This window comes from Uloborus diversus, chromosome 1 (assembly GCF_026930045.1).
Source record: "Uloborus diversus isolate 005 chromosome 1, Udiv.v.3.1, whole genome shotgun sequence".
NCBI classification, from domain to species: domain Eukaryota; kingdom Metazoa; phylum Arthropoda; class Arachnida; order Araneae; family Uloboridae; genus Uloborus; species Uloborus diversus.
This window is the reverse complement of record NC_072731.1, coordinates 172906075-172924197: the sequence shown is the minus strand read 5'-3', so window position 1 is coordinate 172924197 and position 18123 is coordinate 172906075. Positions and strand designations below refer to the sequence as shown.

The following is an 18123-nucleotide window of genomic DNA, read 5'->3' as shown; positions in this document are numbered from 1 at the left end:
GGCAAATAAGGTCCACAAAGATGAAAGGGTAGGAAATTTCTGTTCCTGTACGTGCGAAACACATTATAAAAAGACAAATCTGCTCAAAAAAAAAAAAAAAAGAGAAAAAGTTTCATGATGTGAAACTAATACCAACACCGACTCTTAAAAAATCATAAGGAACTTGAGAAAAATGCATTTTTATGGACAAAAAGTAGTATAATGTAATTGTTTCTGATGAGAAATAGTTTAATTAGGATGAACTAGATGGTTTTTGACACTTCTGATGGTACGATCTCCGTGAAGGAAAAAATATATCTCAAGGCGTACATTTGGAGGCGGCTCAGTAATGGTCTGAGGAATAGTCAACAAACGGAAACTATGCCAATATTCTTTTGTGCGGGGCAGAATGAACTTAGCAATATTTTTTAAAACAAAAACGTCGTTAATTACAAGTTTAAGCAGTTTGTTCCAGTAGGATAATGCCTAATCACATATTTCTAAATCCTCAGAATTAATTCTTTGTGCTTATTTCGTGAAATTTCTGTACTGGCCGGAAAAAAGGCTTGATCTTAGTTTAATGGAAACTTTGTGAGAAAGTTTAGCACCCGAAGTATGAAAAAATGGTATTCAATATCGAAACAAGACAAAACTCATTTTTTCCTTCGAAAAAGCCGGGATAAAAATTTCCTAGAACATTTTTCAACTTCCATGACTTTAAGACAGATAAAAGTTTTAAAAAGGAGCGATATTATTGCTTACTAGGGGGTTTTCAGAGCAAAATTCTAGTTGTCCTTCTAATTTTGTTTAGTCTTAGCAATGACATTTTTTTTTAATCAATCACGGTAAAACATTTATATTTTGTATTTTCAAATGTTATATTATCCACAATGATTTCTAGCATAAAAAAGCATTTTGTGTAAAAATTTCACTGAATTATTTCAGAAACATTTTTTTATTGTTCAATTTTCTGTGTGTCCTTATAATACCTGACCACCACTGTATTTGTGGAAAATTGGTTAGATTTCGTTTTATATTTTTCTTAAATAAATTTTGCTTCAAAACAAATTTCTCTTGATAATACTCTTCCTCTGCAAATTTCTATCCCCATCTGCTTTTTTAATACAATTCTGATTAGAGGAATATGCTTTTGTCTTTCAAAATATGAACGCAATTAGGCGAAACTTGCATCGCTATCTCAAAACTCACGAGATAAGGGACCAAATATGTCTGCACTTACTACAGCAACAAAATAAGCAAATAAATAACAAATAAATAACCTTTTCAGAGTTAGTTTTACGCTCTTTAATTTGTTAATGTTTGATTTTATTCTCAAATAAATAGTTTTAGAGATACAAAACGAAAAAAAAAGCTTCGAAAATCCAAAATGGACGCGCGAATTTCTCCCACTGGCAGAAATTTGCAGTTGGACTATATTACTTTTATGCAACATTTGAAGACAAACCATACTACACCATTGTGCAATACGTTATTACTATTTTAGGTATCTCGTACGTTTTCTTCGTTTCTCACGCATGATACCTTGATACCTAATAGAACACGTAAATTTTGACAAGGTGAGCAAAAATCTTCTTGCAGTTGAAACCATGCGAATTCGTCCAATGACCAGAAAAACAAGCTTTAAGAATAAACCAAAGTTTTTACTTCCTTTTACGAAAAAGGAAGTTTTGTAGTCGTGAAAAAAATTCACTCAAAAATCGACCTTAATTTCCATTTTAATCACCACCGAATTAATATTAAAGTTTTTTTTCTACTCGCCCACACGTGGATAAGTGCCTAAGAACGTATAGACACGCGAAATATCCATTTTGACGATTCCCGAGTTAATTACAAGAACGGTATATCCTAGAAAGTTGAAATTTGGTACGTAGAATCCTAGTGGGCTCTAGTTGTGCACCTCCCCTTTTGGTTGCATTCGGGTGTCTAAAGGGGTCTTTTGCCCCTTTTTGGGAGGAAATCATTGTTTATTTCGATGTAAACTCCAGTGGAGTTATAGTTTGGAGGACACTTGGCGATATATCGCCAGTCTTTCGGTCGCCAACTTGGCGACAAATTCGGAGATTTTTTTTTCTTATTTTTTATTTTTTTAATCTGATTTTCATTTGGCCAATGTTGGTGATATTTAGAGAGTAAACCATTGAATCACATTAAAATTGCCAGTAATGGGGAAATGACATTAAATTGGAGTAAAAGAAAATTATGTGATGCAAACATCAGCTCGTTCCTTTAAACTTTGACAAGCTTACCAAACTATCAAATCAACAAACTTAAATGAACTATTTTCCTTTCTTATACTTTTTTTTAAACAAATATATACGAAATAGTTTAATTTTCAATTTAACAAAACAGTCTAATCGATTTTAAAATGCAAATTTTATTTATGTATGATACATTAGAGACCAGTTGTGATGAGGAGTCTAACGCATCTAACTTAAATAAAGTATTTTCCTTTCTTATACTTCTTTTTTTAACAAATATATACGAAATAGTTCAATATTCAATTTTAACAAAAGAGTCTAATTGATTTTAAAATGCAGGTTTTTATTTATATGTGATACACACAATAGAGACCAGATGTGATGAGAAGCCTAATGCATCTCGAAATCATATTGATTGGTTATAACAGTAGTTTGAACGAAAATATCCCCTTGCAAAAAAAAAAAAATCCAGTACTTTTTTGTGATGAGTAGTTTTCTTATTAAGTGTTTTCAGCATTTCTCGCACTTTTAAATGGTCTGAATTCCAAATTAAATCATCGCTCAATTGACTATTGAAATATGTTTTCCTTATTTTTATAATGAATGAGAAGATGAAAAGACAAAAAACAAGTTTGAGGACAATCTTGGTACCACTTATACATAGTATATGACCTTAAACTGCAGATTGCGTAAGAAAAACTCTGAGGAAACACAGCGACGAGAAAGTTGTTTTGGATTACTTTCACTTTTTTAGATCTTTCATTTCGACAGTAAGTGCTCGAAAATGAAGGAGTATTTATTTCCAATAGGTTTTTTCCTTTTCTTGTTTGTGGAAATTAGAGGTATGTACTCATTTAATTGCCTCGAATGATACAAGATTAACATTATCATCCTTATCTACCTTCGCATTTATCAGTGACTTTGAAAATAATTTCAATATTCTCATTTTACTTAAATCAATCCGTTTTATTAAATGCTTTGGGTCGGATTTGACTTACTGATATCGTTTGCGAAAAGCATTCTTTTCAAAGAAAGATACTGTTGGACGTCCTTTTGTTATAATAATTCAATATTTAGGACTATGATTGTAATTATCCTTCAATGTCCCATCAATTTCAATATCTCCTAATGAGGCTGGTTAGAACTCTATCATTTAGTTGCAACGTGAGAGTTATTCAAATGCATATATAGTTCTTATGCCAACAATATAATTGATTAAATACCAAATCAATTCACATTGCCCATTTGTATCTTACTCTTTGTTTGTTTAGTTGCAGAAAAAATTAGTTGCAATGGAAAAACAAAATTAACGTTAAAGAATTAAATTCAGACAAATATTGCTTTACAAAATAATTTTATACTGATAGTATAACTGACTAAATCAAATATTGAAAGTACATTTTTTCTGCACATTTGTGTCTCACAGAAGAAATACTTAGTTTTATTTCAGTAATGGGTCATTTAACAGTATTTTGGACAAGTATATAGAGTTCGTAACAGGACATTTTGCCATAACTATTTTACTTACTGTTTGATTAGCTCATTAGTTTATTTTGAGTTTGCCTTACCGATACACAGATTCAAATTTAAACAATGTGCTAATCAAACTGTAAATTAAATAGTTATGATAAAAAAAAGTATCATGTTACGGACGCGACATTTGTCTAAAATACTGTGAATGACCCTGATATTAGTTGGGATAGCAAAACATAATTGTTACGCTCGGGATTTTCGCAAATTAAAAACACATAAAACAGTTGCAGTGGTATGCACATAAAGCAGTTCAAATAATTCAAAGGACTGGCTATAAGCACCCTATAAAGCCTATGCAAGAGCTATGCTTTAGTACGCCAAATAGACTTGAAAATCAAGTGCAATAAAGCGTTACAGCAATAAAGCTTTACACGGAGGCAAATTGTGAACAACAAGGATTTCAAAACTAACCCAAGGTACACACAAAATATAAAATCGCATACGTATAATCATAAATTATTAAACTCGCTTTCTTTATATTTTGAGTCGGAAAGCTGCTTTTTAAAACTATCTACCTAACTTTTATTTCTAACCTAAGTTGATTTTTATTAACCTACAACTTTTATCTAAATTAACACTGGAGTAATTAAGGTGCAAACACTTTTTTAAAGGAATGAAGAAAAAAAGCTTCATGCATAAGCAGAGCCTTTGGAAGTGATACAACAGTGCAACTAAAATAGTCTGTTACAAGTTCTGGCATTTCTTTTTTCTGCTCCAAATTGAGTTCTCGATAGAACTTTTGAGACTAGTTAGGTCTGTAGGCTTCTTCGTGTCAGCCATATCTTCAAAATAATAATAATAATAATAATAATAATAATAATAATAATAATAATAATAATAATAATAATTAATGAATTTATCTCTAGTTAGTAAGGTCGCCAATGCGCCCTGTGAACGATTTACGTATCAGTAGGCGTTAACTCGGTCTCTAAGCTTAAATGATGTTAAAAACATTGTCTTTTATGTGTGAAAGTGCATTTTCCTGAATAACTAATGTAAACCAGTGAAAACTACGAATGAAATCACGCACTTATCCAAAGAAACTGATATGTAGAACTGGCAAGGTATATACGTGGGAGGAAACAAATTCCTCAGGCAATGAAAGGAAATAATACAGTTGGCTGTCTGTTTAACGACTTTTAAGGAACCAAAAAAAAAAGTCGTCCTTAAGTATAAAGCGTCCTTAAATAGAATACTTAAAAAATATAGTGGACCGTCTGGGACCGTGAAAAGCGGTCTTTAAACGGCGGCTTTAAAAAATCGGTCTGGAGTTTGGAGTCAAGAGCTATTTCCAACAAAATTTGTTTGAAGTAAATGCTCCTTCAAGTACGGAATCTACATTGACTTTCAGTTTCCCCGTAGGGGCTAATGTTAAGGGATTTGAACTGTTCAAAACTGAACAGAAAATTGTTCAAATCAAAAAGATATTTTATATACATTAATCATCAAAACCTTTTTCCTACAATGCTTGTTTGAAGCAAATTCGCCTCACACTTCGGAATTGCCTTGAAATTCCCCGTAGGCGCTAATGTTAAGTTTTTTGAACTGTTCAAAATTGAACAGAAAAAAGTTCAAATGAAAAAGTGAAATATGGGAACGAGGTGTCCTCTCCGAGATCTTTCGAACAAAAAAAGTTTGTTCGAATCGGACTATTCATTCAAAAGTTATTAGGGTGGGACAGACATACAGACCGACAGACATTTTACCCCATTTCAATACCCTACTTTCAAATTTTTAATTTTTCGATATTTATTGAGCAATCACGATTGCTTATTGTTCTCATTTGACCGCTTTTGGTGTCCGTGCTGGACCAGGTGGATTCTGCAGCATCACCGTCCATCGTCCTCTGTAGGCGCGGCTCCGAGCACTGTCTCCTGGAGTCCGTTTCTCCTATTCGATGACGTCCATGTCCTACACACACACATGCTCATACCCACACACACGCTCATACACACACACACGCTCATACACACATACAAGCTCATACACAAGCCTTTACACACATACACGCACGCCTACGTGCATACACACAGTTCTACGCACACACACAAGCCTACACACACAACTATACACACGTAACCGCCCAGGAGGAGGGGCAGGCTTGGGGGGACAGGAGCCGTTTCTAGAAACAACAACCCCCAATGGGCAGGGTCCTGTCGCAACTCGTGATTGCGAAAAACATAATTTGAATTCAAAATTTATAAATTCTAGTTAATTTTTTAATTATTTTGTTTATGTTTGACTTATTTTGATTTTCGCGATATTTTTCAGATGCATTAGGCCTTTTTAATGCTTTTTTTTCTTCTTTTTCCGACTGTTATTGGGAAAGTAGGCTAAAAGTCAGTAACTTGAACGTAATAAAGAATAATTTAAAATGAAAATGTTTCAACGTTTTTTAGTTGGCGAGTAGTTTTTTGTTTAAAAATTACTTATTCAAGTTGCTCTTTACGGCAAAATAATTAATCAACTTGTCATAATATTTTACTCGGCAACGAATGAGTTTGTCTATGAAATTAAATTTCATGTTATTCAATTTTGTTCGTAAAATGGCTTTTCCTTTTGGGTTTTTCATTCTTTTTTTTATAGAAATTAATGGAAAAATGAACTTAGCGTACGATGTTTACTTACCATCTAGTGGAGAACAGCCTGGATTATCTCCCATAGTTTTCCTGCATGGATTTTTAGACTCAAAAAAATCCTGGAAATATGTCGCACAACCTTTAGCCGACAAAACAGGACGAACAGTGAGTTACGACTTGTTTCCTTATATTATAAAATGTTGCATTTTGTTGTAATTTTAATGCACAGGGTAAAACTTGAAGCACTTTTTGTTTGAATTGCACTTTTGTAAACACTGCTGACTTTACAGGTCACCCAATATTGAAAAAGTTTATTGATTAAAAAATTGTTCTTCTGTTCAAATTAATGCAGTATATACAGAATTAGTTCACCCATACATATGTGGTACAGCAAAATACTTGTTTGCTTTTTGTGACTAACGGTTGTGATGAGAACAGTTAGACCAAAAAAATGCAACGTGGTGTAAAAATACAGTTCTTTCCAAAGTTGTGCACCCTGAAGCTGGGTTTCTAATGAACTGGTTCTTTAAAACGTAATTTAAGTTTTAAATGATTTTTATCCTTTTTTGTCCAAGTAATTTGGTTTTTATTACGAATGAAAATAATATATAAACGGGATATTGAAGAAAAATTACTTTTTTTTAAATTTTAATTTAACGAGGGAAATTTATTTTTTGTCTTTTTCTGTAATAAGACATAAATATTCATCTTTATTCAGGAGTTTTTTTTTCTTTCCAAAACATGCAGTTTTTTTGAAAAAAAAAATACAATCTATGTATTTTTTTATTTTCATAAATTTTAAATATATAAACAATATTAATTCATTCCAGTTTAAGTGAAAGCGAATTCCCTACCTCTGATTGGTTGAAGAAGGAAGTGCATTTCACATCCTTGAGATCACAATAGAGTTTATGTTGTAATCTTCTTAAATAAGAGCGATCAAAGAAATTTTCTCTTGAAGTGCCTAACTCTAGGATATTATTAAAATTCTCAAACGTTTAGTTCTCAAACATAAATGAAAGAAGGTATGGTTCCTAATGACGGGGGAAAATTCACTTCTTCATTACATTCATTTTAAGTTACTCATTTTTCGTGATTTTTTAAAAAAGTTATTTTCTTTCTTCATGAGTCAATTCGACCGAATATTTTTACTGTCAAAACATGGGGTCAGTTACAATTTTTTCCTTAATTTTAACTTATTTTCTCTCTTAAAAAAATTAACTTAAAAGACATTAAGTCGTTGTTTCCATTTTCGCTGCTGACGTCACAAGTGAGCAAGTCGCAGGGGGTAACATGAATAAAGTTTCTAGACACTGCCAAACTTCGCCAAAGGAATATTGTATTTAAGTAACAATTATCATTCGGCCAAAAAATGCTCGCAGTGAAAAATAACCAAAAGGCGATACATGCCGGAAAAGACTACCAGGAGCTTCAATTCAAGACGGTTTTCTTCACTTGTGATGCCACGCGAAGAAACATTTTGTTTTAGAAATCTATCATTTAAAAAAAACAATTAAAAATTAAATGTTGGAAAGATAAAATTATTTTCTGGCACCATTTCATTTTTTGCTTATTCTATCAATTTCAGTGACTAAAAGTAGTAGTTTTGACTGAAGGAAGTACCCCATTGTTTTCGTATTGCGTACCAAAATACTTTCTTCCAACTTTATTGTCTCCCCCTCACCCCCTCCCTAAAAGATAGACGTGGTGGGAGTGAGGCTTTTTTCTTCTGGGAAGTACGAAAATCACAGATTTCTAAATCAATATTTTGCTGCTTTGTAAAAAATTGCTTACATGTTTAATTTTCCGTTAAGTTTGTTAAAAAATCCCTTATTGAATTCGTTTTACAAGACTTTTCTCAAGAATATTTATAACGTAGATATATACTTATGATGCTCGAAACCACGGAGACAGTCCATGGACATCGGACTTCAATATAGACATTTTGGCGGAAGATTTAGAAGACTTTCTTGCTTTACGTAACATATCAGAAACCATATTGGTAGGTCACAGCATGGGTGGAAGAACAGCCCAGACACTTGCTCTAAGACAGGTATGTTTTAATTTTTTGTTTATTTTGTAGATGATGATTATGTTATTTGTTTATTTTCCAACAACTGTTTTAAGAAAGGTGGCAGCTATTAATGATAACATGAAAGAACACTTAATATTAAGTAAAAACATCACTTAAACGAAACAAGCAAGCTCAAAAATAAAACATAATAGGGAAATGTGGGGCAAAGTGAAATGGTTAAGATAACTTACTTATTTCAAAGCAAACAATTTTAAGTTTTGTTCTTAAGCTTACGGTACAAAAAGAAAGAACAACACATTTTATGATAAAACTTGCATTGAAACATTATTTTTTATTTTTGGCAGTAAATTGGAATCTCGAAAAAAGGTGGAAATTCTTCACTTATTTTTTTCATGGAGCAAAGTGAAAAATAAAATATTTTTCTAATGAAATATTTTCTATTCACTTATTAAAGACATTTTTGATGAACTAAATGAATAAATAAAAGAAAGTATGAATAAAAGAAAAATAAAAGAAACAATAAACGAATAAATAGATAAATAAATAAGTTAATAAATTAGAAAAAAAATAAATCTGTTAATAAAATAGTGAATGAATAAGAAAATAAGTGAATAAAGGAATTTTAATGAAATATTTAATAATTGAATACGTAAGTGATTTGATAAAACATTGAATAAGTAAAAAAAAAACTATTTCATTTTGCCCCATCCACTTTGCACCGCATTTACTTGAATAACTGTACAAAGCATTTAAAATACAAATAGGCTTACTTATTATAAAAGAAATAAATACTACACTGAATATTTGTAGGTCTCAATTAATATTAAAAATGTTAATAGCAAGAACTTTTTAGTTTAATAATAACAAAAATAAGTTTTGACTTGCAACACAATATTACAATATGAGTATCAATTTTTGAAATTGGCTTGTATTATCATATTCTTTGATTTTTAGACATCATTTTTTCTCAACTGGAATAGACTATATGTGTTACTACATAATGAAAATAGTACTAGATAGTTGGTGCTAAAAGCAAAGCAAATATTTTGAAATTTCACTTTGACCCACATTCCCCTACATCACAAAAATATTGAAATTAAAATCAATTTTAAAGTAGTAAATTACACAAGATGGTAAAATATATGACTGTTGATCAAGCTCCCCTTTGAATTAAAAAAAATGGCATGCATGTAAGAATAAAGTAGAGTCAATTGAGGTATAGGGAAAATTACAAGGTTTAAACTTTAGAACATTCCCTTTCGGTTGGATGAATTTAGAAGAAAGAATATTGTGCATTGTATTTAAGAATGACTGGAAATGAAAAACTCGACTTCACGACTGTTTGTTAGAGAATGAAATCATGTTTCATGCATTATTATGCAGGTAGATAATCGCACTATATACAATCAGTTTAAAAGCTTAATTCTGCTCTAAAAAACTCAATGTACGGCCCGGCTTCGCATGCGACCCCTTGAATCCTCCAAATGTAATCTGAAATCAATCAAAAAGGAAAAACAAAAACAATTAAATTATGCACCGAATTTACGTGAAGTACACAGAAAAGTGTATGTTACATCGAATTTTATTCTTCCAAAAAATAGGAAGAATGAAAAACCTTTTTACTTATACTCACCCCCAGAGTACAGCACGTATGGGGCAGATGGAAATACTTGAATTGCGCATTGAAAATAGCTGGGCAGAAGAAATTCACAAATAAATGTAATTTGCAATCTTCCACATGGCAAACAAAATTAACTGTAGCCTGTTAAAGCATTTGTAGACCTCCTGAACATTATAATGGAAAGTCACTAAACTTTATCAAGCAAGTTTTTATAGTGTCATCTTTGAGCAATGCTGACTTTAAAAATTATCGTATGCGTGTAATAGAGTTTGTTTCATTTTACCTCCTGTTTCTTTTAACCCGACTAATTCTACTGCAGTTTGAAATAGCTAAAATAATGTTTTTTTTTTTTTTTTTTTTTTTTTTTTTTTTATAAAATAGTACGGTACATTTAGGGGAAAAAATACTCACATGAAGATAGGTCTAGAGTAAATGAATGCAGTGCTGATATATAAGGATACTGCGTTTAAAAGATAACACATGCAAATGTGTCAACATATTCTGTACACTGAAATTCCTTTGGTCGGTTGAGAAAAAAAGCTATCTATACATTATCGTCTTCATTAAAATAGTATACCACATTTTCTTTTAATTGTAACGAATAAGTATCGTTGCCATCATTTTCTTATCAAATTTCTTTTTGGACTTCTAGCCTGACAAAGTACAGATACTAATTGTTGAAGATATGTCAATGGCAGACTTAACTCAATTGCCTGACGCTGCTACTGGATTGCTTATGAGACTGTTACGAAAGTCATTGACTGCCATCCCTCCTAATGCGGATGCAGAAACAGCAATAGAGGCTGTAAAAGCATTTTTCTTAAAGGCTATTCCCGAAGTAAGTAATGCTACTAAATGACGATAATGATTCGTAGACGCATACTTGTAAAACACATATTTCAAAGTTCGAAAACATTAAGTTCTTGTTATAATTTTGAAAAAGTATTTCAAAGTTTTGTAGACACAAACATCGAAGAGCATTCAATTTCTTTAAGTTATCTAGCGATGTGCAACCTTTTTGTTACAATCGGTGAAAAACAGATTTATTTACTTGTTAGTGTTAACGATGTTTAATTTATTTCAATCTTCATTGATACTCTTATTTAAATCTCTTGTGGAAAAGAAAATCTCTTGTGGAGTAACTACCTTCCCATTCTCGGAACTGAGTCCGGTTTTGAAACTAATGCTTATCTCAAACCTGTTGTTATTTCTTTACCTCCTCTCACAGACTGTGGTCTAATATTCCTAATCAAAAATACTCTTCTTTCGACATTTTTGTTGATCGTGCTAGTAATATTTCGTCGGTTTAGAGGAAAAACTCACTAAGTGCATTTCAAGTCGATTTTGAGGCGTTAGCACTTTTGGTTACTAAAAACTGGTACGATTAAACCAAAATTACAATAATGCAGGCTCAAAACAAACTTTACTTCAAGATATAAATTATGGCAACAAAAAATTGCATATTCTTTTTTTAATTATCATTTTTTAATTTTTTCTACGTTTCTAGTAATTAATCCAAATGCACTTAGTGAGTTTTTCCTACATTAGTCTAAACCGACGATTTGTTCTTCGCCAGAACATGTTAAAGCGAATCTATCCTAGAGGACTTAATTGCAGTTTCTAATGTCTCTACCAGGAAAATTCGAGTGAAGCATATTTCATAGTACATATTTAGCTGGTAATTAAGTGCACTGGAGGGATCGGTGCATGGAGGGGGCAACTCCACATTTGAAAATCTTCCGGGGTCACAGAAAATCGTTTTAAAAATTCACTTTTAAAGATTTTGTCCGTATATTTAATTCTATGCTCGATTTTACCTCTACAAAACCTATTTCAATGATATATTAATAAAATAATGTTACCTATGTGTGTAATTACGTATAATGAATCGGAGCTGACTCGTTGTTGTTCCAAAACCTTATAATTAACCTCGCGCATTTTTGGTTTTCCATAATAATCTAAATGTTATTTGCTTCTAAAATAAAAATAACGCAAGTCATGTGATTAAAAATTCTTTAGATTTAAAATAATACATAGAGTTCCTGAGGAGCTATACCGTACTTTTCCTGAAATGTAGTCTCTTTAAATATATTTTGGGATATTGGTTAGAGATGTCTCGACCTTATATCTAATGAAAGATAATAAATTCATACGTATTTACTTCAAAAAAAAACACACACACACACAAAATCGGGGAAAAAGTAAGATATACCCTCCTTGCACTGAGGTCTTCAATTCTAATCTCGTCTGGTAAACGACAACCAGACTTTGCAAACAAGCAAAGCCTTTAACCAATCACGCTGTGGGAAATTGCACTTCTCTGACAATGGCCTCCATTTAATTGCTTTTGATATTTATTGGTTGATGTTTTGCCTGAGTTGTGAATGTCTTTTGTCAAATGACTAAATTCCAGTATTATAAAAAGCTATTCAAAGAAGAAGCCGCTGCTAAATTTCTTTCACTTAGTTCTCTGACTGGAGCAGTCCTGCTAAAATACTGTGAACTATCCGTAAAGACAAAAGTTTGAAAGTCGAAATACAAATGTCAGTCAAAAGTCGAAGACGATTATCAAGAACCAACAATTGATTGCAAGTAAATACAAAGACAATATCAGAAGCATTGTCCCAAGTGCATGCAATATAAAAGCCTGCCCGGTTATCACTTTGAAACAGCAGTCCCTGGATGTGAAAACCGGTCTGTTTGGTATATTGCATCTATTGGGTGGCCCAGCGGGTAATTTTGAAATAAATGAAAAAATAAAAACAAACAAGAGACATGAGAAGAATTTAATGACTTATGTTGAAAGGACATATTGGCCTATTAATGATATAGAGGTTCGAAGTGACCGCCATCTTTAACAAGGACAGCAGTTAGGTGGTTCTGCAGATCGGGTCTTATCGGCAGCGAAAAACCGTCTGTGACCACAGTAGCGGTGACTGTTGCGATAGCTTTTTTTATCGTCTTCCCACCGATCCAGTACGTTTGAACTTGGCATACAGTCTATAGGGAAGAGGATTGAAACACATTTTTCAGAACAAACATAGAAGCAAAGAGGAAAACATTTGTACCGTCAAACGCACAAAATGACTCACCTTTCCATAGTTCTTTTGTTTGACCGATTCTTGTTGTGGAACTTCTGCTGCCACGCTCGTTGAACTGCCTTCACATTTTCATCACATCTGGCCATTTGTAGCACAATAAATACGCGAACTTCCGTCGAATATTTTTGTTTATTTTTACTAACGAGAATCACACGATAAAGCGCACCGCACACTGAAGGAACATCACAGTTGCAATTGCCCACTGAACGGAGCATGCGCACCAAGTTTGGCTTCACTCACTTGCACCTAGCGCCATCTATTGGACTTTGTTTCAAACATTACCCGCTGGGTCACCCGGTAGTTCTGCCTTAGCGCTGGTTTAGGAGTGTTAACTTACTGCTAAATTATGAGAAGTGTTTAATGGAAATAAAGTAAGCATGGAGACAAAATATGTACGTATTGAGGATCATATTTCGAATTTGGTAGCATAAATTAAAATAAATTCATAGCTTTGATATTGTTAAGTAGAAATGTTTTATCCGAATTTTCTACTCATTCATGAATGTCAGTTTTTAGTAAAACTAAATGTTCTATTTTAGAGTTTTATTCCTCGGAGAGCATTTGATGCTAGTATTGCACCAGTAAATATTGACGGAGGCAATATCACTTGGCAAGCCAATCTCGACGTTCTGGAACAGAGCATCTATGCTGGAGCATTAGGCAATAATTTTAACAGGATTATTTGAAAAAGATACTTTATATATTTATGGTACTAAATCCTTAGCAAGAGTGTAAGTATATCGAGTAGTATAGTAAGTATACAAGAGCCCATGAGAGCCAGACCTACGTCATAGTATAAAGGCTCAAAATTTTTCTCTGTAAGGACATCACGGCAGGAAAGAAAGGTTCGCTATTATTTAAGCTTAGTCGCGCTGGCTTTGGCAGGAAGAAGGTAGGAAAGTTTCGTCAAAAACTGATTCATTCCATGTCAAATGATCTCGTCGTCTCCACCCGAAAATCTCCGATTTGAACGAAATTTTACAGAGGGGCAGACATGACTTTGAAACTCACCTGTACAAATTTTCAGCTTCCAAGATCCGCCATTGGAGGGCATTTTGAAGACATCTTTTTCTTTTATTTTTGAGGAATCCTAGATCCTCATAATTTGTGCCCTGGAAGCTGAAATTTTGAATAGATTAGTTTCAAAGGCAGGTCTGCACTTTTGTAGAACGTCCTCCTAATCGGATATGGTTGGACGGGGACCAACGGGTCACGTGACATGGAATGAATCTATGATGTTTTGCTTTTTGCGGCAATTTTACGCACCTTTGCTACCTGTTTCCTGCCAAAGCCAGCGCGACTCAGCCTAAGTAATAGTGAACCTTTCTTGGCTGCTGTGATGTCCTTACGTTTCAAAGTTTTCAAGCATTTAAGAAACTATTTGACTTTACGTACTTATACAATTGTTCAGTAGAAAAATTTCTGCTCTAAACATTTTAAAGTATTTGAATTAAAGAGTTGTATTGAAAAACACGAAACTTTTTTTAGCGTTCAATAAGTTATTCCATCGGGATTTTCCCGGAAACAAAACATTGATCCAAGCAAATGTATTAAAGAGAAAAATTCTGTCAATTATAAGTATACCTCTTTCTTTCAAGCTTTGATTTGATGTTTTACCCTTTTTTTTCGATTTTAGACACCAGTTTTGAAGCTCGTTTCTCCGCACCATAGAACAGTATGGTGACAGGAATATTGTGGTGCGCAGGATAGATGCCGCACCCCTTGTATTTCTTGTAATCATTTAAAGAAAGGCAGTCACACGCGCAAGTTAATAGGTGCAGAATGAGATTTCTTTAGCCATTATATATCGTGAGTCCTAGTTCCATGATCATTTTAGCTGTTCCATAGATATTTTGAGTTAGGGGCATAATTTACTTACCGAAATTTTCAAATAACTTATGCAAATTTATTGAAACTTTGAAGTCAAAATTAAGTGTAAGGATTGTATAGAGTTTTATAAGTTTGAATACTCTATTCTCTTTTACAAGGACATGAAAGTAAGGCGTGTGGCTTCTAAACTGTTCGATATGGGATAGCGTGCCACAGCGAATTCTGGTATACATGATAGTTTCTTTACAAAATACCGATTTTACAAAAATTAAACTTTTTCTAACCATGTTCTACTTTGCTATGCTACTGACTTAATACCGCTGAAATAGGTTTTCTGGGTTTGATTAATTTGTTTTTTTATTTTTCTTAATAACAAGGATATTCGAGATCATTTCTTCTAGATATTGGCGAATACTTACTAAATGCTGGTACCAAAAAATACTCAACATCAGGCGAATTCAACAAGTAAAGTACTCAACAGCAAACATCACAACATTTTACATTATGTAGAACCTGGAATTAGCAGTGCAAAACCATCATCACCTACAAAGAACCTAACTAAAATATTTCCTTATGAGACTTAGGGCATTACTTTCATCTATCCGGAAAGTCTTCCCCTCTCGGAATTTGAGCTGTCACGTGACGCATGACGTCATTTTTCCGAAGTTTGTTACTTTGATGTGTCTGGAATCTTGCAACTTCAGTAATTGGCCTCGGAATCGGGTTAAAAATTACCGACTGCAAAATACGTCTCTGTATTTCAGTTCCGATTTCGGATAGATTAGTTTTAAATAGGTTTGCTAGACGTTCCGGTTTGATCGGAACAGTCCCGGTTTTCAAACAAAATCCCGGTGTCCCGGACCATTTACTTCACGTCCCAGAAAAGGATAAATTTGTTACAAATGACCAAAAAAGGTCTAAAAATAATTAATTGTGGAGGATTATTTATGATCATTGCTTTATCATTTGTAACAGTGACTTGTAAAATTATTACCAGATTAGCTTGTGAGGATTTTGTAACAAAAGATTAAAAACAAAAAAGATTGTCCAAAAAGTTCAATAAAATGAAATGTATATCTAACATTACAGTTTACTATAACATTACAGTTTGAATTTGAAGTGCCAATTCTTTTGTGGGGCTTCTGTATGTCATCATATACTTAATGCTGCTTTTTTTAATGCAATATGAATAACGCCCCCAGATGGCTCAAAAACACCGTGTCGGTAATCCTGGTGAGTTCGTAGTACACTCAGGGTTTAATCTCGGAATATTGCTTCGGAAGCACGCTGTTACGATGCCAGATTACTACCGATGCGGAAAAATAGCGTATAGATGGAAGTAAATGCCTTAGCTAGGTGATAGTACAGCACGCAATAAAGAACACAGCAGTAGTACTCTTAGCCACTATTATTGATAAGAACGCAAATAAATTAAATTATAGAAACAATTAAAAATATTTAAAACAAAAGGTAATGAAGTAATTTATTTGAAATGCGGTGAAGATTTCACGATGGATTATCACATATTAATAAATGTTCAAGAATTACCAAGTTCATTACGCTACAATCATTGATATTTTTTTTTGCTTTTACTTAGTAAATAATTTTTCAGGTATATATTGTTTAATTCTTTTCATATTTTGGGTGTGCAATAACTCCCGCACAAGTACGGTATAGTACGGTGACGAAGCGGGTGACGTGCCACAGTAAAAGGACTTGGAAAAAAAAATATTTGAAAATATTAATTAATTGGTTATATAGTTTTTGTAGAAATATATACGTTTCATATTTATTATTAAATAGAAAAGCATGATTTATTTTAAGTGCTCTATGGGATTTTTTACACAGCTGTAAAACTAAGTGTGGCTGAACTCTCGGATTTATATCAAAGTATGATAATAATGCAATTTCATAGATATAAAATTATCTATTTTGACTTTTTAAAAAAGGCGCGATATGTAGTGTAAGATTGCAACATTACGTACTATGAGTATTCAAGTCATTCATACAAGTTTTTGCCCCGCCCCCTATTTTAATACTAATTTGTGAAAAGACTTCCCCTCATTCTCTAACCTCTTTGTTTTTAAATACATAACATGTAACTGAACTAAGACCGAGTTTCTGTAGTAATAACTTATCGTTTCTTTCAGTGATAAAGATGACCTTATAAAAGTGTATTTTCCTCAAGCACAACTTCTGGGGTTCGTAGGAGCTAATCATCTTATTCATCACGAATATCCGGAGGATTATGTTCGAGAAATTGCTCGTTTCATCACTGGCATTATTACACCTACATCAACATGCTGATCGACTTTTATGCTCAATACCTTAGTCCTTATTTTGTTACGTAGCTGCAATCTAAAGAACATTCAAGTTTGCCAGTGAAATGAATTTACTGATATCATAATTTTCCGATTTTGTTATTTTCTTTAAAAAAAAACTGTAAGCCTGACAACTGTTGTAAGTTAGATGATCTTATAAATGTGTATTTCCCTCAAACATAACTTCTTGGGTTCGTAGAAGGAACTCTTCTTTTTCATCACGTATATTCTAAGGATTATAATCTAGAAATTGCTCTCATTTCATGCCTGCCGTTATTACGCCAACATCAACGTGCTGATCATCATCAGAGATTAAGAGCCATTGTCTGTAAGAATCAGGCAGTTCAAAGCATTTGTGATTGTTGACATTTTTAATTTTTTTATTTTCACATATGTTGTTCCTTATCATAAATGTAATGTAAATCCGAAACTTGAGCTTTGTCTCACTCACCGTTTTTGAGAAAACAATTTTTTTGGTTAGGGGGCGTGGCACATTTTTGCCGGTTTTTCAAATTTGCAGATTTTAATGTGCTTGTTGCTTGAAGCGCCCTTATAATGACATGGATTTTCTAATTCCATATTACTATATGGTCTTGTTAGATACTGTTACAGCTGTCAAATCGGTGACACTACGAGGGCGACGCCCACAAACTCCGTTTAAAAATGACCGAAAATGAATTTTTTTCTATATTCAAGGCCAATTTTCTCAAAGCGCCTTCATGATGACACCAACATTTTAAGATCATTTTCTAGCCACACTTACCTACATCAAAAATATGTATCAAAATCGGTGTCACTATAAGGGCGCCAGAAGATATTGGAACTTTTATTCATTAAATTTCACAAAAACACAAATATTTAGAATCTAATTACAACTGTCGCCCTCATAGCAGATATCTGATACT

The 18123-nt window shown here is 32.9% G+C and overlaps 1 protein-coding gene across 1 annotated transcript; it reads left to right on the top strand.

Moving 5' to 3' along the window:
• Positions 1-2899: 2899 nt before the first annotated feature.
• On the top strand, positions 2900-17628 carry LOC129223048 (protein ABHD11-like). Its single transcript, XM_054857614.1, has 6 exons — positions 2900-3040; positions 6318-6475; positions 8190-8363; positions 10619-10804; positions 13607-13798; positions 17048-17628. The coding sequence occupies exons 1-5, from the start codon at positions 2983-2985 to the stop codon at positions 13751-13753; spliced, it is 723 nt and encodes a 240-aa protein (XP_054713589.1). The 5' UTR covers positions 2900-2982; the 3' UTR covers positions 13754-13798; positions 17048-17628.
• Positions 17629-18123: the final 495 nt, after the last annotated feature.